Genomic DNA, 26,750 nt, shown 5'->3' with positions numbered 1-26,750 from the left:
GAAGGTTGAGTTGCAGGGGCAATTGGCACTCTCTTTATAAACAGAGTTTGCTTTGTTCTGGGCATACAATGGTGAACAAGTAGAGGTAAAAGACAGTCCCAACGACAACTCGGGCATAGATACAGGGCAGGAAAAGGCAGCTGCACTCTCTAAAAGATCAACAGACGAGACACTGCTAATTACACTTGAAGGTATATATGAAACTTACACAAACACAATCCACATCTGAAATTATTGTTTCTCTTCACCGAATCGTTAAAGCTGAACGAGCCAGCTGCAGACTTTGATGCTGCTCAAATGTTGTGACCTAAACAGCATGAAACACTCAGGTAATTTTACTGACTTCTCAGTTGTTCTTCATTGGCTGGAGATCAAAACAAGAGGCCTAATCCAGTGTGTGATCTTCACGGCTGTAATCACTGTGTGGGTTTATCAGTCAGCAGCTTGTCTGATCCTGAATCAGTCGTGGAAGAGTTGCATATTGATTGAACAACACCTTGCATCAAAATGTACAAAGTATCCGTTCATTCACTGTAGCCTTGTGACCGTTGTGTTCAACTAAGGACAAAAAGTATTGATGCTATGCTGGCTTTATATAGGCCCTGTTGAAGGAGAGTAGACAATCGGTGGTTTAATTGTATGATCTGAAGTGTTCTATGTTACTAAGTTTTTCTGCACTGCACTCAGGCAGACCCCTCCTCCCTCCATGCATCTCCTTCCACCACCATTACCTGAGACCTGAGTAGGTCTTTCCCTGACAATATTCCTGTAAGCACCATATACAAAACAATGTAGGGAGCTTGATTATAATATAGTGCTTGTCGTTGACTTAAGATGTGTCTGAAAACTGCAGCCCTTGGATATGTTACTGTAGTTGAGAAGCAGGGAGTGCAGCAGCCATTGGATACCCACTACACTGAGTACTGGCTCTGCATTTCTTACTATGGGGTGAAGGATGAATATGGGTGAGAACAGCAGCAATAACTGCTCTGCTCTTTCAGAATACATGCACACGTTGTGCACGTCCACCTGAGGGGACATACAGTTGGCTAGTTCATTCAAATACCCCCACCTCTGACAGTACATTCTACAAGCACTCACTGTGTAAGAGTTGACCCCCCCTTTTTACTTTTGGCTCAAGAATCAGGTGTTTTTGTATGACCTGTGTAAAAGTCAACCACCCCCCCCCACCTATTTTTTTGTCAACGACTGCCCATTTATCTAAGCTACCGACGCCCAGACAGCAGACTCTCGCCCTGGCGGCCCGAGCTCCTGACCGCAATCCTCGCCCCGCCCGTCTGCCCAGAACTCCCGTTGCACCAGCCGAGCTACTGACGTCCAGGCTGCCCACCCATCCGAGCTACCGACCGTAGACACTCACCCCAGCCGCCCGCCCGTCTGAGCTGACCGCAGGCGTGCCATCTAAGCTCCCAATGCCCACCCACTTCATCCTTCTCTCCTGTCATAGAAGTCCATGATATCTTCCTCATGGATCTTTCCTTCAACCAATGATCCACAATTATAAACCCATGTAAAAGTCGACTCCCCCTTTTATTGACCCGATAAAGTGGTCCTGAAGATTCAACAATGTCGCAAGTATATGCAGAGGGAGATTGAGGATCAGCTGGACTTTTTATCAGTTTTCTCTTTCCCAACAGTTAGACATGCTAGTATTGCAGTTAATCGTAGGTTCGTAGAATGTTTATGACACAAATGGAGACTAATTGCCCATAGGGATCGTGCCAGGTGATGAAGAGCTGCCCAGACGGACACTACCTTCCAGCCCTGCAGGCATCGGCTGTTTGAAGTCCCATCCAAGTGCTGCTGGAATGCAGTAAGAATTTTTGCCTCTGCTGTCCTTTTGAGGCAGTAATTTCTAGAGCCTACCTACTTCTGCGACATATGAATCATCCTGTTCTCCTGGGATAGAAATCTGACACATCTTCCTCACTAATCTTTCCTTCAGCTAATGATCCACAATTAATTTTCATTACCTTGATCCCATCCAAAAATGCTGCAACCTGAAATGTTAACTTGCCATACTCTTTCTCTATTAGCTGTAGAATAATGTGTTTACCAGCACCCTCAATGGAGATCATCAGTTCCGGAGAGAGATTTGGGATTGTTTTCCCCTTAGCGAAAGGAGCTGAGTAGTGGTCCAGTAGAAGTGTATGAGAGATATAGATAGACAGTCAAACTATTCTTCCACTGGTATTGATATCAAACACTAAAGGGCATAGTAAAAACATAATGCTGGGGAAACTCAGCAGTGTTCTTCATAGAGCAAAGGTACAGAACCGACGTTTCGGGTTGGAGTCCTTCATGAAGATGTGGAAAAATGTCAGTGGGCGTCCAAACAAAATATTTGGGGGGGAGAGGGGAGTTGTTTTGTTATTTGGTTCTTTTGTTCGGATTACCTTGATGAAGGGCTCAAGCAAGAAATGTCTTTATGTATTTTTACCTTTGCTATATAAGGTACACCTGTTAGTCCTGCTGAGTTTCTCCAGGTATGTGGTTTTTTTTCTCTTCAACCACGGTGTCTGCAGATTTTCGTGTTTGACTTTTTTTTAATTTTATTTTTCACACTATGAACCATATTGACCAAAATACACACCAACATTTCCCTCTTGAATATACACTGCCATAGGGCATAATCTAAGGTGAGAAGAAGCAGCTTTGTGTTGGGCAGCAAAGACGTCAAGTTTATTGTCATCTGATTGTACAAGTACAACCTGACTAAACAGTGTTCTCCGGCCCTTGGTGTAAAACATGCAGACACACAACCAGATATAACACAAGCACAGACAAAATATACATACACAGGACAAGTATTGTGTCTATAAACATAAATAAATGAATATTGTTTTGTACAAATGAGAGTCTTGGATGGTCAGTGTGAGCAGTGCCTTTGGTTCCTTCTCATTGCCCATGGGAAGAAACTGTTCCTCAGCCTGGTGGTGCTGGCTCTGATCCTCCTGTATCTCTTCCCTGATGGGAGCAGCTGAAAGATGCCGTGTGCAGGGTGGAAGGGGTCCTCAATGATTTTGTGCTCCCTCTTCAGACAACAAACCCAGTTGAGCACGTCGATGGCAGGGGTGGGGGGGGTGGGTGATGGTGAAGGTGAAGAGATATTCCAGTGATCCTCTCTGCCACTCTTATGGTCCTGTGGATTGACCTCCGATTCATTTCTCTTCAGCAACCACGGTTGACAGGATGGTGGCCGGTAGCCTTGCCAACTTCAGTCTTCTCAGAAAGTGCGGTCACTGTTGCTCCTTCCTGATGTGAGGAGATGTTGAGTGTCCATGATAGGGTCAATAGTTAAGTGAACTCCAAAGAAGTTGGTGCTCTCCACTCACTCTACTATAGAGTTGTTGTTGATGTGCAGTGGAGGATGGTCGTTTCTGGTCCATAATCAACTCCTTTGCCATGTCCACGTCAGCTGTTGCTCAAGCATCAAAACCTAGAGTTTGTGTTCTTCCAGCTGACTTTTTGTGCTGTGGTTGTCCTGAACTTGGGAAACATTTGAGAGTTCCCACACGATCCAGAATATGCATTCCACGGGTCTGAGTGTGACATGAATCAGATTAGATTAGATCAGCAACCAAAAACCAGAATAATGCAATTTAATTAATCCTTTAAGTATAACACTGCACTGTTGTCCTTGTTTCTACTTGTGAAAGGAGTGAGATTATTTTTAGTAGTGCTGACTAATGGGCCATGTTCTCATTTGTGTTTCTTCCCCTCACCAACCCCCATCCCAACTTCTCTTCAGTTCTTTGAATTCTGCCAGGTAAACTCCTCCTCCTTCATGACTTGTAAAACGCCGACGATCAAAGCACCCATCAACGAGGCGGCAGTCACCGTGCACTTCATCATGGATAACCTGTGCTTCGATTTCAATGAAATCAGCCCGACCAAGTTCACCTACAAGCCTGACCCAATCCTGAAACCACTGAACGCAGATGACCCTTTGAAGCCCTACCGACACAAGCCGGGCAGTGTCCTTTCCGTAGAGGTATGTTGACTTTAAATTGGTGTTTTCTTTGATAATAGCACAGCAGTAATATCCCTTGTACTCTGCACTTGTACCTGTGCAGCATTGGGGCATTTGAAGGGTTCTTCAAGCATTACATCTCCACTTTTACTTTAATTATACATGGCTTTATCTAAATCCCTCTGTAATAGATGATATTTATGATTCTTCAGCAAACGGCCACGTTCTTCCACATTTGTTCTGTGTAGTGATGACCGTACTAGAAATTTGGACTGCATTTTGGGGGAGTTTCTACATATGATGTTGCTTTCCCACTTTATAATACTTGGGCGGCACAGTTATCATAGCGGTCAGCCCAACGCCTTTACAGCACCAGCGATCTGGGCCACGCTGTCTGTAAGGAGTTTATGGATTTTCCCCGGGGGCTCCAATTTCCTCCCACCGTTCGAAACGTCTCGGGGGTGTAGGTTAATGGGGTGAAAATTAGGTGGCACCGACTCGTGGGCCTAAATGGCCTGTTACATATGTCTAATTTTTTTAAATATTAGTTTAATTGAAAATCAGTTGATGAGGTTCATTTGTCAAACACCCTCTGTATATCACCCTCTTCTTTGTACTGTGACATTTTTCTGTTTATAATTTGATCAGGCACCTGCTCCCCCATCAAGATCTGATAGTGTTAAATTTACATTATTTTAAAAATGTAGACACACAGCATGGTTACCGGCCATTTCAGCCCACAAGCCTGGGTCGCCCGGTTTACACTCCGTTAACCTATACCCCCAGTACGTTTCGAACGGTGGGAGGAAATTGGAGCCCCCAGGGAAAACCCACCCAGACGTGGGGAGAATGTTCAAACTCCTTACGGACAGCGCGGGATTCGAACTCTGGTCCAAATCACTGTTGCAGTAAAGGTGTAGTCCTAACCGTGCCACCCCAGTATTCCCCTCTCTGAAGCCTCTACATACGCTATCATTATTCCTCAGTGTCTCGTGTCCCGAGCAGACTTGTCAATTTTCTCCTCTGGTTCTATACCCCTCCATAAACCAAACGAAATGACCCTTGCAAACAAGAGACTGCAGATGACTCTTGATGAAGGCATCTGATATGCAACATTGGCTATTTTCTTTTCTCCCACTGCTGGTTATGCTGCATTCATCCAGCAGATTGTTTTTAGCTCCCTTCTAACCAGTTGACCTGCTGACAAGGGCAGGCGGTAGTTCATTTCTTGCAGGAGCCCTTTGGTACTTCTCTGGGAAAGACTGAGGGCATTCCCCATAAGCTATCCCACTGTCGACAATCTTTCCTTCACTATCATCCAGTGTGAATGAAGCAAGGCTTTCTCCTCTGCCCAGCCTCCTTTTGATTGCCATTTCTCGTTGCCTTGTTTGCCCTCAGGGAGAAAACCTGGATCTCGCGATAACGAAGGAAGAGGTGGTGGCGATGGTGGGTGAGGGTATGTGCCTAGTAAGAACGCTGACCGGGAACCACCTCTACTGTGAGCCTCCCTTGGAGCAGCCTGCCCCGCGAAGGAGGAGTAAACGAGAAAGCACGGATGCACTGCCGGAATTTATTGTAAGCTTAACGTGCCTCCCCCTTATGTGTGACCATTGACTCGGTTGATAGGGATGTAAGTCGATGCTTCTGAGCTACAGTAAAAATGCATAGTTATTAGTTGGCACTGAAGCCTCTCCAGTGGAGGTTTGTTTTTAACTTGTGTTCCTTCATTCCCATGGCCTTGTTTTGCAGGTCCAAATGGGAAAACTGAGCTTCATGCTGGGAAAGATCCAGTACGATGCAGAGACTCAATCTAATTTCCCACTGGAGGCTCAGGTTGGACTTGGGGTGGGAGCATCCATCGTGGCACTGATCGTCCTGATCATCGTGCTAATTTACAGGTGGGGTATGGTAAAGTGGTATCCTCCCTACCTACGGTTCAGAGCTTCATCCCTTCTCCTCTCCCCCCACCACCCCCCATCGCAGGGAAGCCTCAAGATTACGAAAATGTGGCAATTTCTCCCTCATAGTCGTCAGGCTCTTGAATGGTCCCCATAACAGTGCTGCCCTTGCTTGGTGCCAATTAATCTTTCTTTTCATTGCCCTCCCACACTTTCTGCTCCTCGCATGGCTTGCATGAAAGTCAGGGATAGCCTTTTAGCCTCCTGCAAGTAGAGGGCTACTTGGTATTTTGTGATAAATCATGTTCCTTTGGTAAGTCACGTCATTAACAATTTTAAAATGGCAGATGCAGCTGAATTTATGGTTATTGCTCTTTGATGATGACCCAATCATAGTTTCCTTTTGCTCTGCCTGAACTAGCTCAGTCATGAAATAAGTTGGGACATTGATGGAGGTGTGTTCACTTATTTCTTCTCCATTAGCTGTTCATTGTTGTTCACCAGGTTGGGAACCAAATAGTTACCCCAAACAACAGTTGGAACTCCAGGAGACCAAATCCCAAGTTTCCCACCGCCAGTCACAGCTCATTTTTTATAAAACTTCCCTCCTTCCTGGCTTTTCGTTTCAGATGAGATTAGGAAGGAGCTTTTTGCACTGAATATAAACTTTATGCCACCCAGAGGGTTAGAATGCCCAGACTCTTTCACCTGCTTTTTTTACACGACTGCCTCTAAGGTAATTCCCACCTTGTCACTTCCTCCTGTCTCTCATTGTGTGTGTGGATTAAATGTGACAGATCTGAGCCATAACTTGTTGTAAGGTTCTCCATTGTACCTATTCCGGTGAGTAATGTAAAACACACTGAAATGCTGGAGGAACTCAGCTGGTCATTTAGAAGAGGCAAAGGTATATTGCCAACATTTCAGGCCTGAGCCCTTCTTCAAGGAATGATCCTGAAGCAGGAAATCTCAGAATTTAGACAGTGCCGGCTGGGGGAGGAATCCAGACCAACAAAGGGGGTTATTGGATAGGATAAGGGACGAAGTAAGAATTTATCATGTCTGTGCAAAAGGAAACAGGGAAAAGGGAGAGAGACAGGGGAAGGCAACGGGGAAGAAGTGAGGGGGGGGTTTAATGAAAGCCAGAGAAGTCGATATTAATGCCATCCAGTTGGGGGGTGCCAAGTCGGAAGATGAGGTGTTGTTCCTCCAATGTATGGGTGGTCTCAGTCCTGCAGTACATGAGGCCATGGACAGACATGTTGGCTAGGGAATGGGTCTGAGAATTGAAATGGGTGGCCACTGGGAGATCCACGCTATTGTGGCGGGCAGAGCCAAGGTGCTCAACAAAGCATCTGTGTTCAATCTCTCCAGTCACGGTCTCCTCTATATCTAAGTGACAGGGAACAGACGGGGAGATCGCTTTGTTGAGCACCTCGGCTCTGATGGCCGCAATAGCGTGGATCTCCCAGTGGCAACCCATTTCCATTCCCCATCTCATTCCCTTGCTGACATGTGTGTCAATGCCCTGCCAGACTGAGACCACCCGCAAATTGGAGGAACAACACTTCATCTTCCATCTGGACACCCTCCAACCGAATGGCATTAATATCAACTTCTCTGGCTTTCATTAAAACCCCCTCCCTCTTCTTCCCCCATTTGTCTCTGTTCTATCTCCTTTTGAACAAGCATGATAAATTCTTACCTCATCCCTTATCATTTCCAGTTAACACCTTTTCTTGGTCTGGATTCCTTCCCCCAGTCAGAATTGTCTGAATTCCATGATTTCCTGCTTCTGCCTCATTCTGCTTATTCCTTGAAGAGCTCAGGCCTGAAACGTTGGCAATGTATCTTTGCCTCCTGTGAGTCCGGCTGAGTTTCTCCAGCGTTTTGATGCGTTTTTACTGCCAGTACTGTATTTGCAGACTTTAGTGTTTTACCTGGTGAGTAATGTGGTCTCGATCCTCATCTGTACTATGCTGGAATGTTCTCTGACAGACGGAAAAGTAAACAGGCTCTGAGAGACTACAAGAAAGTACAAATCCAGCTGGAGAATCTTGAAACCAGTGTCCGTGATCGATGCAAGAAGGAGTTCACAGGTATGTAGGTGAATGTGTGGCACGTTTGTTTCATGGATGTGATAATAATGTATCTATATTTTGTTTGCTTTGAACGAAGTTTTACTTCTGTGAATGTGTCTTTGATCTGGTTTCCAGCTTACTAACCAGTTAAGTTCCTCCAGCATTTCTGTGTGTTTTTTATCTAGCTCACTAACCAAATGTATTTCCCGCCCACCCCCCTCCACAATTTCATCAAAAGATCTCATGACTGAAATGATGGATCTGTCCAGTGACCTGGTTGGGACCGGAATTCCATTTCTGGATTACAAGACCTATGCGGAGCGAATCTTCTTCCCAGGGCATAGGGAATCACCTCTGCAGTGGGACCTGGACGTCCCTGAATCTCGCCGACAGACAGTAGAACAAGGGCTTGTTCAACTTTCGAATTTGCTGAACAGCAAGCTTTTCCTCACCAAGGTAGAAGAATATATTCTAACCCTGAATCTGTGTTGTACTCCATGCATTTGTCCATGTACAGACAGCAGAGATGCACAGACATCTTATTAAACAATGCAAATGGGGCATTGGGATAGCACGGTTGGCATAGCTGTTAGCGCTACGCAGTTACAGCACCAGCGATTGGGACCGGGGTTCGAAAGCCGTGCTGCCTGTAAGGAGTTGGCACGTTCTCCCTGTGTCTGTGTGGGTTTTCCCCGCGGGCTCTGTTTTCCTCCCACCTTCGAAACTGTTATGGGCCCAGAGGACCCCAAAACCCAGCAGCAATAGAAATTCACCAAGACAAATGGTTACTTAAACAAAAGTTACTTTTAATTTTCTTTGAACAATGAAACAAGATCAAACTTTAACGTTTTACTATTAACTAACCTAACTTAACCCCCCTTCTAATCTAAGTGCACGTGTATGTAATGTGTGTATAAGTTCAGAAAGGTTCTTTGTTTCACAGTCCAATCTCACTTCTCCAAGTTCATCAGTATCAGGCAATTCTTATACTGTGCACAGTATTTAACATTGATGAATTTTCACCAAGCTCTGGTGCTTGAAAGGTAAATGGTTACTGCTCAGGAAATTTTTTGTTGGTTTTCAGAGAGAGATTTGTTGCTTGTTGGACACACACAACTGATTCCTTTAGATCAGCCACGTCAGTGTCTTGCCAAAGAAACTTGCCACATCAGGGTTTTCCAGATGATAACCTCTTTCTTTCAGGCCACCACAGAGTTCCTTTTTGTTTCCCTTATCTCAGGTGAAACATTATGCAGCCAGTTCTCTCCTCTTGTATGCACCACAAGGGCTTTGATCAGGCTGAATTAAGAACTCACATCCCGCCTTCAAAATGGGGGTTTTCCACAAGTTTGCCAGCTTGTCCTGTTCCAGTCCCAGCTGCTGCTGCTTAACTGTAGAACTGAATTCTCTCTCTCTCTCATTAAAAAAAAACTACAAGACCCTCTTAGAACAGTCTCTCTCTCATTAAAAAAACTACAAGACCCTCTTAGAACAGTCTCTCTCTCTCTCATATTAAAACAAAACTACAAGACCCTCTTAGAACAGCAAACTGGATTCAGACTGTGGCACCGGACCCAATCTTCCAAGTCCGTTCATCTGTTGCTTTCCAAAACAATAATCCAATACTCCATAGCTTGTCCAATAAACACCTACTTGTGAAGTCCTTATAGGCATCCTTCAAAGTTTCTGCCTGGTCTGTCTGGCTTGAGCAGAGCTCTGGCATTTTAAATGAGATCTGTGTTGTAATGTGTTTGTATCTTTTTGTGACCTACACTAAAAAAAACACTACAATTTATCTCCTTTAAAACATATCTATATACAATATAAAATATAACATAATCTGTCACAAAACGTACTGGGGGTGCGGATAATTGGGTGTTAATTGAGCGGCATGGATTTGTGGGCTGAAATGGCCCATTACCATGTTGTATGTCTAAATTTTTATAAAAATTAAATTAATTTTAAATATATATATATTTTTTTTTTCTTTTGCTTCTCAGTCGCAAGCAAATGTTGCACAACTTTGCAAAATTATGGGTCATTCCAGCCTTTCATTTCGCCAAAGCTGTACTGACACCAAATGCCCATTCATTCCATATTATTCTCCCCACCTTCCCATTCTGCAGCTCACCCACACCCAGGAGTATTGCAGGCCCAGCCTGAGCGGTCAGGATCGAATGCAAGTCGTGATTGCAGCGCGGCAGATCTTCTCTTGCTGCGCCGTCATGCTGCCCTCTGGATATTTCGCTACATTTTTAAATGTTCTTAGCACCTTTAGGTGCTTTACCTCGACCCATTTTCCCACGACTGAGTTAGAAAAAAATGTGAAAATGCATTCACACCCAAGAAGTCGGAAGTCCAGATTTCTTTCCAGACTGTGACTGTAACCAATTGACTGGAAATTGGTGACTTGTAGGAACATTTGCATTTATAATAAGAAAGTTTGAAGGATTTCACCTGTCTCGGTGGCTGTTAATATTTCCAGTAATAGTTGGATAAAGATATGTTTTTAATGCTGATGGATCCCTTCGAATTATGGGTGCCCGATTTCTCAGTATTGAGGCTTGTCCTTGATCTCTCTTGAAAGAGGTTGAAGAAGGAAGAGATACTTATTCCAGATTACAAAGAGGCTGCTATTACTGTCTCCTTGGGACTTGCCAGTTTATAAAGAGAACAGTGTGGCCACTCATTGGTACAGTGTGGAATGAGTTTGCATGGAGCAACGTGAAAGAAACCGTAAGGCGAGTGGTGATAAAGGTATGGCCAACTGCCTCTGCCTCCCCATCCCAGACATCTAGGTGGAGTTTGCTTATTCTCTCCCTGATCACGTGATTCCTCCGGGTGCTCTGGTTTCTTTTCACATCCCCAAGATGTGCGGGCTGGTCAAAGTTTACAGTGGTCAATTAATTGTCGTCGAGCGATGGAGGTGCGATTGGAACGTAGAGAAAATGTTGCCAAGAAGGGATTAATGTAAGATTCATGTAAATAGATGGTTCAAGGTGAGCTTGGTGGGAAAAGGTTCTGTCTCTGACCTGCCTCCATGACTTTACTTGTCAAATTCTGTCACCGCTGAATCTGTTATGAAACACTTCCTTGAGAATTGGTGTACAGCCTCTACTGGACTTACGACTCTCCGTACATATAACTGAAACAAAAATACTGTATAAATTTTAAATATATATATATATGTAAATATAAAAGTTACACTTCCCGTACGTCCACCAGTGCTAGCGGCTGCATGAGTATGCGTACAGTAGTAACCATCAGACAATATCCCAGCATTGTGTACATCACACCATCTCTTTTAGTTCTCATGATAAAAGAATGCTGCACAGGTACAGCAGGGTGTCGGGAGAACACGGGGGCGTGGGATCAGTGTGCGTTCTGAGAGTGGGCTGTCGGGAGAGTGGAGAGCAGTGGAATCAGTGTGGGGACTGAGAGTGGGCTGTCGGGAGAGCGCGGGGCAGTGGGATCAGTGTGGGGACTGATAGTGGGTTGTTGGGAGAACACGGGACAGTGGGAACAGAGTGGACTGTTAGGAGAACACGGGGCAGTGGGATCAGTGTGGGGACTGAGAGTGGGCTGTCGGGAGAGCACGGGGCAGTGGAATCAGTGTAGGGACAGAGTGGGCTGTTGGGAGAACACGGGGTAGTGGGATCAGTGTGAGTTCTGAGAGTGGGTTGTTGGGAAAGCGCGGGGCAGTGGGATCAGTGTGGGGACTGAGAGAGGGCTGTTGGAAGTGTGCGGGGCAGTGGGATCAGTGTGGGGACAGAGTGGGCTGTTGGGAGAACACGGGGCAGTGGGATCAGTGTGGTGACATAGCGGGCTGTTGGGAGAGCGCGGGGCAGTGGGATCAGTGTGGGGACTGAGAGAGGGCTGTTGGGAGAGGGCAGGACAGTGGGATCAGTGTGGGGACATATCGGGCTGTTGGGAGAGCACGAGGCAGTGGGATCAGTGTGGGGACTGATAGCGGGCTCTCAGGAGAGTGCAGGGCAGTGGGATCAATGTGGGGACAGATTGGGCTGTTGGGAGAACACGGGGCAGTGGGATCAGTGTGGGGACAGAGAGAGGGCTGTTGGGAGAACACGGGGCAGTGGGATCAGTGTGGGGAATGAGTGGGCTGTTGGGAGAACACGGGGCAGTGGGATCAGTGTGGGGACTGAGAGAGGGCTGTTGGGAGAGGGCAGGACAGTGGGATCAGTGTGGGGACATATCGGGCTGTTGGGAGAGCACGAGGCAGTGGGATCAGTGTGGGGACTGATAGCGGGCTCTCAGGAGAGTGCAGGGCAGTGGGATCAATGTGGGGACAGATTGGGCTGTTGGGAGAACACGGGGCAGTGGGATCAGTGTGGGGACAGAGAGAGGGCTGTTGGGAGAACACGGGGCAGTGGGATCAGTGTGGGGAATGAGTGGGTTGTTGGGAGAACACGGGGCAGTGGGATCAGTGTGGGGACAGAGTGGGCTGTTGGGAGAACACGGGGCAGTGGGATCAGTGTGGGGACTGAGAGAAGGCTGTTGGGAGAACACGGGGTAGTGGGATCAGTGTGGGGACTGATAGCGGGCTCTCAGGAGCGTGCAGGACAGTGGGATCAATGTGGGGACTGAGAGTGGGTTGTTGGGAGAACACAGGGCAGTGAGATCAGTGTGGTGACATAGCGGGCTGTTGGGAGAGTGCGGGACAGTGGGATCAGTGTGGGGACTGATGGTGGGCTGTCAGGTGAGTGCAGGGCAGTGGGATCAGTGTGGGGAATGAGATCGGGCTGGATGGATGACCAGTGCACCTTTGCCAAACACTGATTCTGCAGCCTGTTTGGTGAACAGCTATTTATTTCTTTGGGGACTCCACTTCCCAAATTGAAAGAGTTTAATGGAAGCAAACAGAATGTGAGAAATGCCTGTGTGGGTTTTAGATGGTAGATTAAGAATGTTTTGTGTCTCTTCGTGTTTCAGTTCATTCACACACTGGAGAGCCAGCGGACATTCTCACCACGTGATCGTGCCTATGTAGCTTCGCTCTTGACGGTCTCATTGCATGGGAAGCTGGAGTATTACACAGACATCCTGAAAACTCTGCTGAATGACCTCGTGGAGCAAAATGTGGCCAAGAACCCGAAACTCATGCTGCGCAGGTAAGGGCCAACTGAGCTTCACTGTGGCCTTCTGAGCACACAGCTCCTCGCAGCCTCAATGCCCACTCTTGCTGCTCTGTCAGCCAACTTGGATGGATCACAACCAATTGGGAGCTGAGCTCCACACCTGGAGATGCTGGAGGAACTTGGCCGGTCTAGCAGCGTCCAGAGGAGATAAAGATATGTTACCACCATTTCAGGCTTGAACGCTTCTTCAAGGAACGAATGCAAGGTGCAGAGCTTATCCCAGCATTCACAGAGCCAACCACCCCCCTCCCCCATCTCCTTTCTCCTCGCCTTATCTCCATATCCAATTATCACCTTTAGCCTGTACTCTTACTCGAATCTTTTATTCGAGGGCTGTCTTTTTTTTCTCATGCCTTGAGGAAGGGCTCAGGCCCGAAATGTCGGTAATATATTTTTACCTCCTGTGGACGCTGCGAGACTGGCTGAGTTCCTCCAGCATCTCTGTGCGTGTTTCACTGCAGTCCCAGCACCTGCAGGCTTCTGTGTTTCACGTCAGACTCCAAATCTGACCCAAAGCCTGTGTGGATGTCAATGGGATTTACAATTGTGGTCTTTCTGAGGAGAACGTTACCAAATTCAGAAGTTCTGAGTGAGGTACAAGTTCTCAATCTGAAATTTGAGCTCTGCGTCCAAGTGGAACTTTGCCTGGGATTCTCCTCGAAGCAGAGAATCTGTGTGAATGTGTCTGAAAGTTGGGAATGACTCCAGCACTTGCCTCCTTATAGTGCTCCAGTCACTGGGTATCCTGCATTGTGGGGCTGAATCAGTCTGGGCTGCTATGGATTCGCCTCGACCTCACTTTGAAAGCCCCAGCGCATCTTGGTTTTTTATATTGCTCCAATTTTTGGATCCGGTCATGGTTGATATTTCTTGCTCATCCCTAATTTCCCTTTAGGAGGTGCTAAAGATCTGCTGTCTTGAACCACTGGAGTCCTTCTGCTCGAGGTACACCAATGGCTGGTGAGGGTAGTCTCAGGAGTTGGACCCATTGGTAATTAAGGGGCAGGCCTTTGGAATGTTGGCGTCTTTGTTTTGGGAGGCAGGTGTTGGGTTCAGAAGGTCCGGGGAGTGAAAAGTCATCCAGGCTGGCAAGGTGATGGGATGGGAATGGGTCGACCAATTGAGTTCTGCTACTGAGAATGAAGAAACCACAGCTTTTGAGCCAAGGAAGTGGATGTACAATGGAAATCTGAATATGGTCTGTGGTAATTTGATAAGCAACTGATCAGCAGGTACCTCTCAACTGGACTTTGTTTTCGGAATATGAAAAGTGTTTTAAACCGATGTGTGCAGAAGGATGGGATGATCTGTCATTTGTTGAGCATTCTTTGCATCCACTGGTTTGTATTATAATGGCACCACTTTGTGTTCTATATTGTTAACTTGATTTTTTTCTTAAATCCTTGTTTTCAAATTCCTGCACGATCTCTCCACTACATATTCCTTCCCGGTTGACCTCTGAATACATTCACTCCTCAAGTTCTGACCCATCAGTGTTATATTCCAGACAGCAGCAATAGAAATGAGCCCAGACAGTGTCATATTTAAAGTAATAGTTTTAATTATTAATAAACCAGAATATAACACTATCTAAACTTATCTACGTTTATCTAACTTAACCCCCATCTATGCGCGAATATACTGGTGTCTGCGTGTGGAATACCCCAAGCCACTACAACTCAAGGTAGAATTCTCAGAAGGCAGTTCAAAGATCAGTTTCGGAAATTCAGTGTTGATATGTGGGCTTGAAATTGGTGTGACAGGCAGACTTTAAGGTGGATGAGACATGCAGATTTTAAGGTGGATGAGATGCAGGCTTTAAGGTGGATGGGACACGCAGGGTTTAGGTGGATGGGACACGCAGGGTTTAGGTGGATGGGACATGCAGGGTTTAGGTGGATGGGACACGCGGGCTTTAAGGTGGACGGGACACGCGGGCTTTAAGGTGGACGGGACACGCGGGCTTTAAGGTGGACGGGACACGCGGGCTTTAAGGTGGTCGGGACACGCGGGCTTTAAGGTGGACGGGACACGCGGGCTTTAAGGTGGACGGGACACGCGGGCTTTAAGGTGGACGGGACACGCGGGCTTTAAGGTGGACGGGACACGCGGGGTTTAAGGTGGACGGGACACGCGGGCTTTAAGGTGGACGGGACACGCGGGCTTTAAGGTGGTCGGGACACGCGGGCTTTAAGGTGGACGGGACACGCGGGCTTTAAGGTGGTCGGGACACGCGGGCTTTAAGGTGGACGGGACACGCGGGCTTTAAGGTGGACGGGACACGCGGGCTTTAAGGTGGACGGGACACGCGGGCTTTAAGGTGGACGGGACACGCGGGCTTTAAGGTGGTCGGGACACGCGGGCTTTAAGGTGGACGGGACACGCGGGCTTTAAGGTGGTCGGGACACGCGGGCTTTAAGGTGGACGGGACACGCGGGCTTTAAGGTGGATGGGACACGCGGGCTTTAAGGTGGACAGGACACGCGGGCTTTAAGGTGGACGGGACACGCGGGCTTTAAGGTGGACGGGACACGCGGGCTTTAAATGAAATTAGCAGTTTGTGAAATGGGTGGAAATGCCCGGGGGTATCAGAATGTTTATAACTCACAAAACCCTTGTTGAGGGGCTTCCAACGAAATGTCCTTTTTTAGATCAGTACCGACCAAAACTCTACTCTTCTTTAGCATTGGGGGGGAGGGGCACAAAGTAAGTGATGCTCACAAAGCTTCCAGAGCCTTTTTTGTGGCTCAGCTGAACTCAAGTGACTCTCAATCTCGTCACCAGCCAAGTGCACGATTTCTTCTGCAAGTAAAACCCTTTTTGTGTGTCAGTCGAACAAAAGTGACCTTCACTCTTTTTGGTCACAAAGTAGTTTTCTCATTCCTCTATAACAGGGGTTCTCAAACTTTTTCTTCCCACTCACATCCCACTTTAAGTAATCCCTGTGCCATCGGTGCTCTGTAATCAGTAAGGGATCGCTTAAAGTGGGATGTGGGTGGGAAGGGATGGTTGAGAATCACTGCTTCAGATCCAGTTGTTACTGAAATATTTGGCTTGAGAAAAATGGTCATTGGCCCATTTCCTTTGGAGTTATGAAACCCTGCATATAACGAGTCTATGAGGTACGATTAAAACAGTGGTTTTCAAACTTTTTCTTCCCACCTTAAGCAATCCTTTACTAATAACAGAGCACCGATGCCATAGGGATTACTTAAGGTGGTATGTGAGTGGAAAGAAAAAGTTTCCAGTGAAAACCACTGTTCTATAACAACAGGAGGAAATCAAGCAGATTGCCTATAACCACGTATGAGGCCAATCCAGCATTGTATTTCTTCTTCAGAGAACCGTTTGCTCTTGTGCTGTCTCCTTAAAATGGCTCCCCCAAGCAAAGCTGTACTCAGTCTTTAATCTGTTCATCACATGATCTCTGCTCCTGGGTTTTAGGGACACTGCCTTGCTTCTTTTCAAATGTATCCAATTTAGGAACGCAATGTCATCAGCCTGCCTGCTCAATTTCACAGACACTCCAAAGCCTGCAAGGTTTGTTAAATCAGTTCTCCTGTGTGGCAGTCCCCCAAATGAAAATGAACAGAGTCAAATTCAACTCATCTCTTTGGGGGCACTGCATTCAGTTTCCAAGCTCTCGTGGTTTACTGCCCCCGCCTGCCTCTTCCTTTGAAGCACTCCTTAAGTCCTATCTCTTTGATCAGCAGTTTAATCAGTTGTCCTAACTTCTTATCAGGCTTGGAATCCATTTTATTGATCAAATAAAGAATTTTAAGGCATTCACTAAATTGAATTGAGTAGTTGTTGATGGTCAGTTATGAATGTGTCACGGGTAAAATGGAAGTTTCAAACAACTTAATGACTCATAGAATAGAATGAATGAAATAAATTGTCATCTAGAATATATATTAGCTCATTGGTCTTCCTAGAGCATCAAGAGAAACATTTTTACTTCTGAATTCCATTTATTCAGGTGTGTTGTTGAAACTTTCCCAAGGTCAAGGGAGTAGGCAAACAGCCTGCTTTGAGAGCTTGGGTTGTGGAAGAATTAGCCCAGGTGACCAGCTCTCTTTCCCCCCCCCACCCCCAGGAATGTCTGTGTGAACACTTGCTAGGAGGCGAAATCTTGGGGAGCGAATTGAGCATGGCCTTACTGCAGGCTTTTGGACATGCTGTGTTTTACCAGCTGTCCTTGACACGTGATGTGCACTTCATTAGAAAAATCAATACTGAAGCAAAATGCAAAGGTGTTTCCTTTTTCTTTCAGGACGGAAACCGTGGTGGAGAAGTTGCTGACAAACTGGATGTCAATCTGCCTATACACATTCCTCAGGGTAAGTATTCGATGATGAGGCTGATCTAAGTGCCCAGAATCTTGTGTACACATCGCAACCAGTATTGGAATGTTAAATGATTCTTTTCCTCTGAATACTGCACTGCAGTAGGCTTGGGAATTGGCTTCTTGTAAGCCGATCATGCACATGCACCCAATTTCTACCCTCCTAGAACCATACAGCATAGGAAACAGGACATTCGGCCTTTCTAGTCTGTGCTGAAACATGATTCCGCTCGCCCCATTGACCTGCACCCAGTCCATGAACCTCCAGTCCTCTCCCATCCTCCTACACTGGCTGCCTGTATTGCCCTCGTTCAAGGAAACTGGTTAAAGTTACAGACGTGCAGTTCCCATTGAAAATGGCCAATAAATCTGCTTGTTTGGCAAAAAACTCCTCACTGGCTGGAGAAGGTGCCCAGGATATAAAACTCCAGGCATTAAGCATTGAGGGTGGTTGCCACAGGGAAATGGAAAGTGTGAAAGACCGGGAATAGTTTGCCAAAATATTTCAAGGAGGAAAGTTGATGTTGTCTGCAATATTGTTAGCAAAAATAAAGAGAAGACCTGGAGGAGCCATTGAATCTCGGCGCTACAGGACCTGCAGAGGGGAAGCTGGGGCATTGGAGTGGGATAGTAGTTTAATTGTTGGGCATATCATCATCTTGGGACATGTACCTATTTCCGTAGTTTGAAAGATGCACTTTCTAGATTACTTGCACAGCTTTTCTCATAGTATGCGTCGGTTACCAATCATTTTTTTTTAAATTTAGACATACAGCACAGTAACGGGCCATTTTGACTCCCAATTAACCTACACTCCCAGATGTTTCGAACTGCTCTGAGTCGGGAGGAGATTACAGCGCTGATACATTTTCTCCAATTGAAATGCAGTTTAACTTGATCATTGTATCCCTAGGATTCAGCAGGGGAATCGCTCTACATGCTGTTCCGAGCAATCAAACACCAGGTGGATAAAGGACCTGTCGATGCTGTATCCGGAAAAGCCAAGTATACCCTCAACGACAACAGACTTCTCCGGGAGGATGTGGAATATCGGACACTGGTAAATCTCACAAACCCCAATAATGTTTACTGATGATTAATATAAAGTAGTGCAATTCTGTAATTCTGACTCAACAGTTGTTTGCTCAAACCTGGCAGTTCGACTCTGGAGTTGCCAAGAAGCCAGCCTGGAAGAAAAGTGCTTTGTGAGCAGTCCTCCCTGAACTGCTGTTTATTACCTCGTTGGGAGCAATATGACCCACAGACTTTCACAGTGGACGGCTCAGTCACATCCTTGCAGACAGACACACACAGGATCTATTTTTAATACAGATGCTAATAAAGCAGATCCCTTTATGTCGGTCTATATGATGCTAATGGTACAGACAGAATGGCCTTCCAAAACTTCCTATCCTCTATCACGGAGATCTTTGACAACAGTAAGTGGGAGAGTCTGCATCAGCCAATCACCCTGGAGTAACTAACGGATTCCACCTCTTCCTTTGGGTTCAGTAAGACTCTTAGAAGCAATGACTTACTGGCTGAGTCGTTTGCAGCTCTGCAGGACTGGGTGGGCTTAGACCTGCTGAATGTATGCTCCTGCTAGGCAGCTTGTCAGACTCCATAAGGAAGGGCACCATCAAACAGAAGGGGGAGAAGGAGAATATCCTGAATCAGAGACCCATTTCATTGTTAAAAGTGACCACAAGATCCTGTTGAAGGCCATCGCCAATCGAGTCAAGTCTGCCCAAGTGTAGATGATCCACCCAGACCAAACCTGCAGGGTTCCAGGCAGGAAAATCTCTGACACTCTCATTCTGCTCAAAGATACCATGCAGGACCGAGGGAAGACACCTGCCTGTTCAGCTAAGACCAGGAGACAGCTTTCGATTGGATATCCCACACATACATGTTCTGCAAAATGGGCTTTGGGGAGGAAATCTGAAATTGGATTAATCTGCTCTCACAGACATCCATTGCTCAAATCAATGGGTGGGAAACAGCTTCCCCATCAAGACTGGAGTCAGGCAGGGCTGTCCATTCTCTCCTGTCCTATTTGTGCGCTGCATTGAGCCCTTTGCCCAATCCTTCAGGAAGGACGAGGGCATAAGAGGAGTGATGTTGCCAGGCAGTGGGGGCACTCAGTTCAAGGCCTCCCTGTATATGGACGTTGTTGCCATCTTCTGTTCCAGACAAACGGTCGCTCCGCAGACTGATCATGACTGCGGCCATAATGAGCCCACATCAAGTGCCTGGGTAAACGGAAGTAGAGTGAGTCAATTCTGTTCAGTAACTGGCCCGACCAGTTCACCATCCCCTTCACAGTCAGAACTGACTACCTGAATGTGCTGCGGGTCTGGTTTGGATGGGCCGATGTAAGCAATAAGAATTAGTCTGAGCAGATCACAAAGATCCACCAGAAATTGGGTCTTGGGCATGATGCTCCCTTTCAATAACAGGGAAGAACCTAGTCATCAGATGCGAGGTGCTCTCGATACTGCAGATGTGGCCTATCCCTCGTACCTCTGCCCTGGTGGTCACCAGAGCAGTCTTCCAGTTCAAATTGGGATCTTAGATGGTAAGGATATACAAGTCACCAGATAACAGGGGCAAGGGCATACCTGGCGTGGCTCCCATCCTGATGACCACCTTCGTGTGTGGCTGCATCAGGCGGTGTATGGAACCAAATTAAGAGGGCACCAAGTGCCGCTATGGGCTGAGGCTCTACCTGTCCCAGGTGATGCGAGGGATGGGCCTGTCCCAGGTGATGCGAGGGATGGGCCTGTCCCAGGTGATGCGAGGGATGGGCCTGGCCCCGGTGCCACACAATGTCCATATAGCTGGACTTTTCAACACTACCTACCCTTTGTGGTAAAGTTTTTCCAAACCAACACCTTTGATCAGTATGCCATCAGACAGTAGTCAGCATGGAACGTCTTGCAGACGCTGAAAGACGAGGACTCTATGGAATATTGTGGGACAGTTCCCAGAGCACACCATCGAGCTCAACTGGCAGAATGCGTCATCACCGGGACTCACAAACAAGTACCAGAATTTGGCCTGGCTGGTGGTGAGAGGAGCCCTCCCTGTCAGATCCTTCCCGTTCAACTGGACCATTGCCCACAACTCCCATTGTCCCTGAGATAACTGAGGTGGAGTGGAGACAGTCGCCCACCCCTTTACAGAATGCAGATTGGCTAAGAGTGTGTGGAGAAGGATGCAAGGGTCATCCCCAGCAGCAGTATGACAGACGGACACACACAGTGTCAGACATTCAGAACCACTGGAAGACTCGGTGAAAGTTGGCCCAAAACCTGTGGGTCTTTCAGCACACACGGAAATGTCGATGAGGGAATACTGCTGACTGGCACATTTCAGGCTTGCCGCAGGCAACACGAGGGTGCTGTGGGGAAGAACCACAGCCAAGAGTGCTCCCATTATCAGGCACTGAGGGGCTGAGACCGAGGGGAAGCTCCTCAACCAAGGGCGGCGGTGGGGGGGGGGGGGGGGGAGGGGGGAAGTAATGACAAGATGCCGCAGTGGGGGCAATGAAATGAATAAAACAATGTGATAGAAATATGTGGATATGAAACTCGGCGTGTGAAGAGACTTGAACGGTTTTGCTTTTGTAAATAATTTATTGTGTATAAAGACTATTTTAGGTTTAAAATAACCTCCTTACACAGCAAGACTGTTTCATCCAAACATTGTCCTGAAGTTTGATGTGACGTGGAGTTTATTCTCTGATTCCATGATCTCATGAAGCAGCAGGTTGATGACTGGAATTGAAACTGGGCCTTGAATTGTCCAGGATTAGCCCATGTCATTGATTTTTTTTTCCTCTTTAGCTAAGTTTTAAGACTTACTAAAGAGACTTTAACTGTAGACATAAAATATCAACATGATCCAAGGGTATATTTTAAGATTTTAAATTTAAATTTTAAATTTATTACTATGCGGCAGAAGCCAATTCTGGCCATTGAATCCTATGCCGCCAAATTACGTCCAATTAACTACCAACCCTGTAGGTTTTTGGGTGGTGGGAGAAAACTGGAGCCCCAGGAGGAAACCCACATGGTCATGGAGAGAGCATATGAACTCCTCACAGACAGCGCTGGCTTCAAACTCAGGCCACTGGCACTGTGTAATAGATTTGTTCTAACCCCGTCACCCACTATTTCTAACTAGGAGGAGAGTATTCTCCTGTTTTCCTGCTCCCCAATTTTTTTAAATTCTCATTCTCATCCACACAGACGCTCAATGTGCTGGTACAAGGCGGAGAAGACGGACAGCCCTCACCTGTCAAAGTGTTGGACTGTGATACCATTACGCAAGTCAAAGAGAAAATCATCGATCAGATCTACAAAGGGATGACCTATTCATTTCGGCCACACGTGGAAACTCTTGACCTTGGTAAGATGATAGGTTTTGTGACTGCTGGAAAATGACCCTCTCTGATTTCACTGATGCAGGAGGAGAAATATTCAATCAGAATAAAAAGCTTGGTCTTTGAGTGTACTCAAAGATTCTGAAGTGTTTTGGTCTCAGTTAAACTGGGGAGAAGATGGAGTTTGGTCACAGTTACATTCATTTGGCCTGAGTTGTATTAATATCCATAATAATACTATGTGGCCAGCAAACTTAGCGTTTGAGTCTTGTTCTACAAGAATAACCAAAGGTATATTTCATTCTTGTGACACCATTACCTCTGAGCATGAAGCCCTCATAAAGGTAGTGGACGTCACAAGAAAAACCCTCCCCACTGTCGGGTACATCTACAGGAACCCTGTCGTCGGAGACCAGCAGCAATCATCAAGGACCCACCCCACCCAGCACACTGCCATCAGGAAAGAGGTATTGGTGCCACAAGACTCACACCCCTCCAGGTTCAGGAACAGCTGCCACCCCTCCACCATCAGACTCCTTAATGACAAACTCAATCAGAGACTCATTTAAGGACTCTTGTGCACTTTATTGATTTTCTTTTAATTCTCTCTGTATTTCCCAGTTTACATTCGTTATCTGTTTCCAGTTCTTTACATGTTTATGCTGTGCACAGTTTTTTTTGCACTACCAATTAGTAGTAATTCTGCCACGTCCGCAGGTTAAAGGATCTCAGGGTTGTCTGTGATGTCACAGTCTGTTTGTACTCTTACAAGAAATCTGAATTATATTTAAAAATGAATCATTGTATTGCAGATAAGAATTTGGCAAGATACCTCTGTGCAAATGAGGTGACATAGCAATTTAGGTCCATTGTTGAACTCTCAAATAGAAGAGCATTTAGGTTTGAGTCTGGGAAGGTCTTTTATTGTTTAGATATTAATGTTAAAGCAGAATGAAGAATGTGATTTTGTTTGAAGACCTGGAAGCATATCAACATCAGCCTTTGATTTTCTTTTATTGGAAAATCTGTGGTGAGGTCGAACTCATCAAGGCACTTTGCATTGGATAGGACTCTGCATTGTAAAGACATGGCCTTTTAGGTTAATTGTATAGCAAGCCATCTGTGGTAATTAGCTATGTGATAATTTGCAGGTTGGTGAGATAATGATGGTACTGAGATGGAATTAGACAAGTGATTGGGATTCTTCAGGTCTTGCTACTGTGGTTTATGATGAGTTTATTGTCATGCACATTGTACAAGGTACAGATACACCAAGAGTTTACTTGTTGTAGCCAATTAGCAACCAGATGAGGGAAACCTTACATCATGAACAGACTCAGTGTCTGGAATTCTAGAACAGTTTGCTTTGTGCACTTTCATATGATTTGCCTTTATTTGTGTTACACTAAATTAGAGTGGAGATCGGGTTTGGCTGGACATCTTATCCTTTCAGATGAAGATCTGACCTCTGTCCTTCAGGGAAACTGGAAACGTCTCAACACCTTGCAGCATTACAAGGTAGGCTTCCAGATTCATTGGCAAATAACTAAAATGGAGTGCATTTCGTGAAATATTCTGGTTAAATGCTGGCCACAGGAGGGAGATTGAAAACTTGGCTGAATGGTGCACCAACAACAACCTCGCACCCAATGTCACCAAACTAGGCAGCTGATTGTTGACTTCAGGGAGGGAAAGCAAGAGGTTTACAATCCAGTGATCATTGGGGGATCAGAGGTGGAGAGGGTGAGACATTTAGGTTCTTGGGAATCACTCTCTCGGAGGATCTTTCCTGGACCTAACACACAAATGGCATCGTAAAGGAAGCACGTCAGCACCTCTACTTCCTGCGGAGTTTGTGGAGGTTTGGTATGTACATCTACAGGGAAGATTGCCGTCGGAAGGCAGCAGCAATCATCAAGGATCTGCATCACCCAGCACATGCTCTGTTCTCGCTGCTGCCATCAGGAAAGTGGTGTAGGTGCTACAAGACTCGCACCACCAGGTTCAGGAACAGCTACTATGCCTCCACCAGTAGACTCCTCAGCAACAAACTCAGTCAGGGACTCATTTAAAGACTCTTGTGCACTTTAAATTATTTTTATTATTCTCTCTGCATGTTTGTTTACATTTGTTATCTGTTTACAGTTCTTTATTTGTTTACATGTTTTATGTTGTGTACAGTTTTTTTGCACTACCAATTAGTGGTAATTCTGCCATGCCCACTGGAAAAAGGAATCTCAGGGATGTATATGATGTCATATATGTACTTGGACAAGAAATCTGAGACCAACTGCAGCATTCCAGTTTAACTGAATTACTGGATCCAGGTGACGAATGGGAGAAGAGAAAGAAGTCTTGTTAAATTTAAATTTAGACACACAGCGCGGTAACGGGCCATTTCGAACCAAGAGCCCATGGACCCAATTACACCCCATTGACCTACAGCTCCCAGTGCATTTCGAACAGTGGGAGGAAACCGGAGCCTCCAGGGAAAACCCACGCAGACATGGGAGAACACTCCTTACAGACAGCGTGGGATTTGAACCCTGGTCCTGATCGCCAATACTGTAACAGCATCTCCCTAATTGCTACACCAACCGTGCTGCCCAATAGGTATTGATGACACAATTCATGATATGGAAGGAGGTTATTGATTTCACCCTAAACATGCAGGCCATTAATTACCCTTGTATACAGCAGGGCTCAGTCAAGAACTTTTGAAATGGGTTCCTGTCACTACCTCTGTCACCCTTTGAAGCTGAAACTTCCAGGCCCTCACTACAAAAAAGTTAATTGTTTTAAACTCCTGTCCAGTCCTTAAATCCCCCAAGTTATTTTCTATTTATTTAATAATTTTACAGGATGTCTGCATTGCTTGCTAGTCCAGTATTTGTTACCCTTTCCTAATTATCCTTGAGAAGGTAGTGTTGAGCTTCTTGAACCACTTTTGATGAAGATCTTCCCATAATGCTGCTGGAGTGAGCATACAACTGACGATGTGCATTCCAGGTCTGAGTGGTGTGTGATGTGAAGAGGGACCTGCAGGTGGTGGAGCGGGTCAAGGCACTTGTCCATGACGGTGGAGCGGTCGAAAGCGATTGTCCTTGGTAGTGGAGGGGACCGATTTGGGTGGTGCGGTTGGAGTGCTCTTGGCCAGTAACTATGTTGGATAGAGATCCTTTCTGTTCATCCTGACTGCACCTCATCTGTTCACTTCCCTGAGGGTTCCAGGAAAATAGTTCCTCAAAAGTCGACCACAATCTGGCAAACCGACTTTGCGCCCTCCATCATCCACCTCTTGGGGGAGATAAAAGTTTAAAATTGTAAAAGCAAATGTTCCCTGAATAACGCATAAACCTTTGGCGAAGATGGGAGCAAATATTCAGCCAGCGGAGGGCCTTGGTCGGGCTTTGCTCATAGCAGCTGTTTGAATAAAGTTGTGTTTGAATAAAATAGCATCACCCAGGATGAAGAGCTAGTTGATGCCGCTCGCCATTGGGTGACTCTCAAAGTGTCTTCCTATCCCTGCTTAGTCAGACTCTTTATCTTTATTAGTATATTAAATATATTAGGAAGGCTTTATCTGTAAATGTGGGCTGGGTTAATTATAATGTTATTGTTCATCTTGCGGGCGGCTCCGTGGAGGGGAAGGAATCTACAAATGCAGTGATGGTTAAATGTTTTTGTGACTGAAAATAAAATATGCTAGGGTTTATTCAGTAAACCCCCTGTTTTCTGGAATTCAAGCAACTGACACCCTCAAGCAACCAGCTTACCAGGTAGGTAAAGAAAAACACAAGTTTAAAATTGGCGTGCCTCATAGTTTGCCAGAAAAGCACCACCCAATCTCAAGCAAGCAGAAAATATATTTATCCAGCATCTGCCAATCCCCATAGGTGCCGGATAACAGAGGTTTTACTGTATATTCGTGCAAGTGAAGTTTGTTCAGTGTCAATACAATATAGTATTTTTATCTTTTAAACTGTTTATTCTTTTTTTGAATATTTTATTTGTGATTTTCCAAATTTAAACTCAATTATCGATCTTATCGATATTAATGTTGACAACATTAACATTTTTTAAATACTTTATTTAAAAATTTAAATGTACAATGTATAACCCCCTCCCTTCCCAAAACCCCACATCCTACCCCCAAAGACCCCAAAGAAAATAAAGAGAAAGAAAATTGAGATTTAACATCAGAAATACAGTAAACCACCATGGATCAAAGCAGGACCACCATGATGAGCCACCCAGAAATCAACATTTTAAACTCATATAGTCCAAATAGGGGCTCCACACTTTAGAAAAAAAATCTTTATACATTATTTTTTACAAAAGAATACATGACCACAATTCCATATGCCACCTCTGCAGACCCAAATCAATCTAGTTTTTCCTTGCTTGATACCATCATCGCCAACCATAAAAAATGCAATCTGATACCCTCTAAAAATTCCTTAAGTCGTTTCCAAAAATGTTTAACCTTATCACATAACCAAGTCAAATGTAAAAAAAAAGAGCCTACTTCTTTCAAACATCTAGAACATAAATCTGAAGAACTTAAATTATACTTCTTGAATTTCTGAGGAGTTAAGTACAATTAATGCAAAAAATTATAGTGAACTAACCTATTATCGAACATTAATAATCATAGATATACTTTCCTTACAAATAGATCTCCAATCATCATGGTCAATTGTAATTCCCAAATCCTCTTCCCATTTCAATCTCAATTTAAGCATTTTACTTTGTAACAGTTTATGCATTTGAGAAATAAATTTCTTTTTATCACCTTCCCTAAGTAATGTTTCAAAACTTGATTGTCTTGGTAATGTCAAAGTATTCCCAAAATTATCCTGTGGAATGTTTGATTTGGATCATTCGTT

The 26,750-nt window shown here is 45.5% G+C and overlaps 1 protein-coding gene across 14 annotated transcripts in view; it reads left to right on the top strand.

Moving 5' to 3' along the window:
* The window catches only part of LOC138763089 (plexin-B1-like), a 300,451-nt gene that overhangs the window by 247,550 nt on the left and 26,151 nt on the right, over positions 1-26,750 (top strand). For all 14 annotated transcript variants that reach the window (XM_069936701.1, XM_069936698.1, XM_069936695.1 and 11 more), the window contains 10 exons: positions 3,773-4,015; positions 5,393-5,569; positions 5,744-5,892; positions 7,891-7,991; positions 8,212-8,429; positions 12,924-13,102; positions 17,403-17,469; positions 18,388-18,534; positions 21,728-21,887; positions 23,276-23,379. In XM_069936701.1, the coding sequence (XP_069792802.1) occupies positions 3,773-4,015; positions 5,393-5,569; positions 5,744-5,892; positions 7,891-7,991; positions 8,212-8,429; positions 12,924-13,102; positions 17,403-17,469; positions 18,388-18,534; positions 21,728-21,887; positions 23,276-23,379 (1,545 nt within the window). The remainder of the gene's footprint in view (positions 1-3,772; positions 4,016-5,392; positions 5,570-5,743; positions 5,893-7,890; positions 7,992-8,211; positions 8,430-12,923; positions 13,103-17,402; positions 17,470-18,387; positions 18,535-21,727; positions 21,888-23,275; positions 23,380-26,750) is intronic.

The sequence above is a fragment of the Narcine bancroftii genome, chromosome 5 (assembly GCF_036971445.1).
Source record: "Narcine bancroftii isolate sNarBan1 chromosome 5, sNarBan1.hap1, whole genome shotgun sequence".
Lineage (NCBI taxonomy): Eukaryota > Metazoa > Chordata > Chondrichthyes > Torpediniformes > Narcinidae > Narcine > Narcine bancroftii.
Note: the sequence above shows the minus strand (reverse complement) of the source record. Positions and strands in the feature narration are given on the sequence as shown.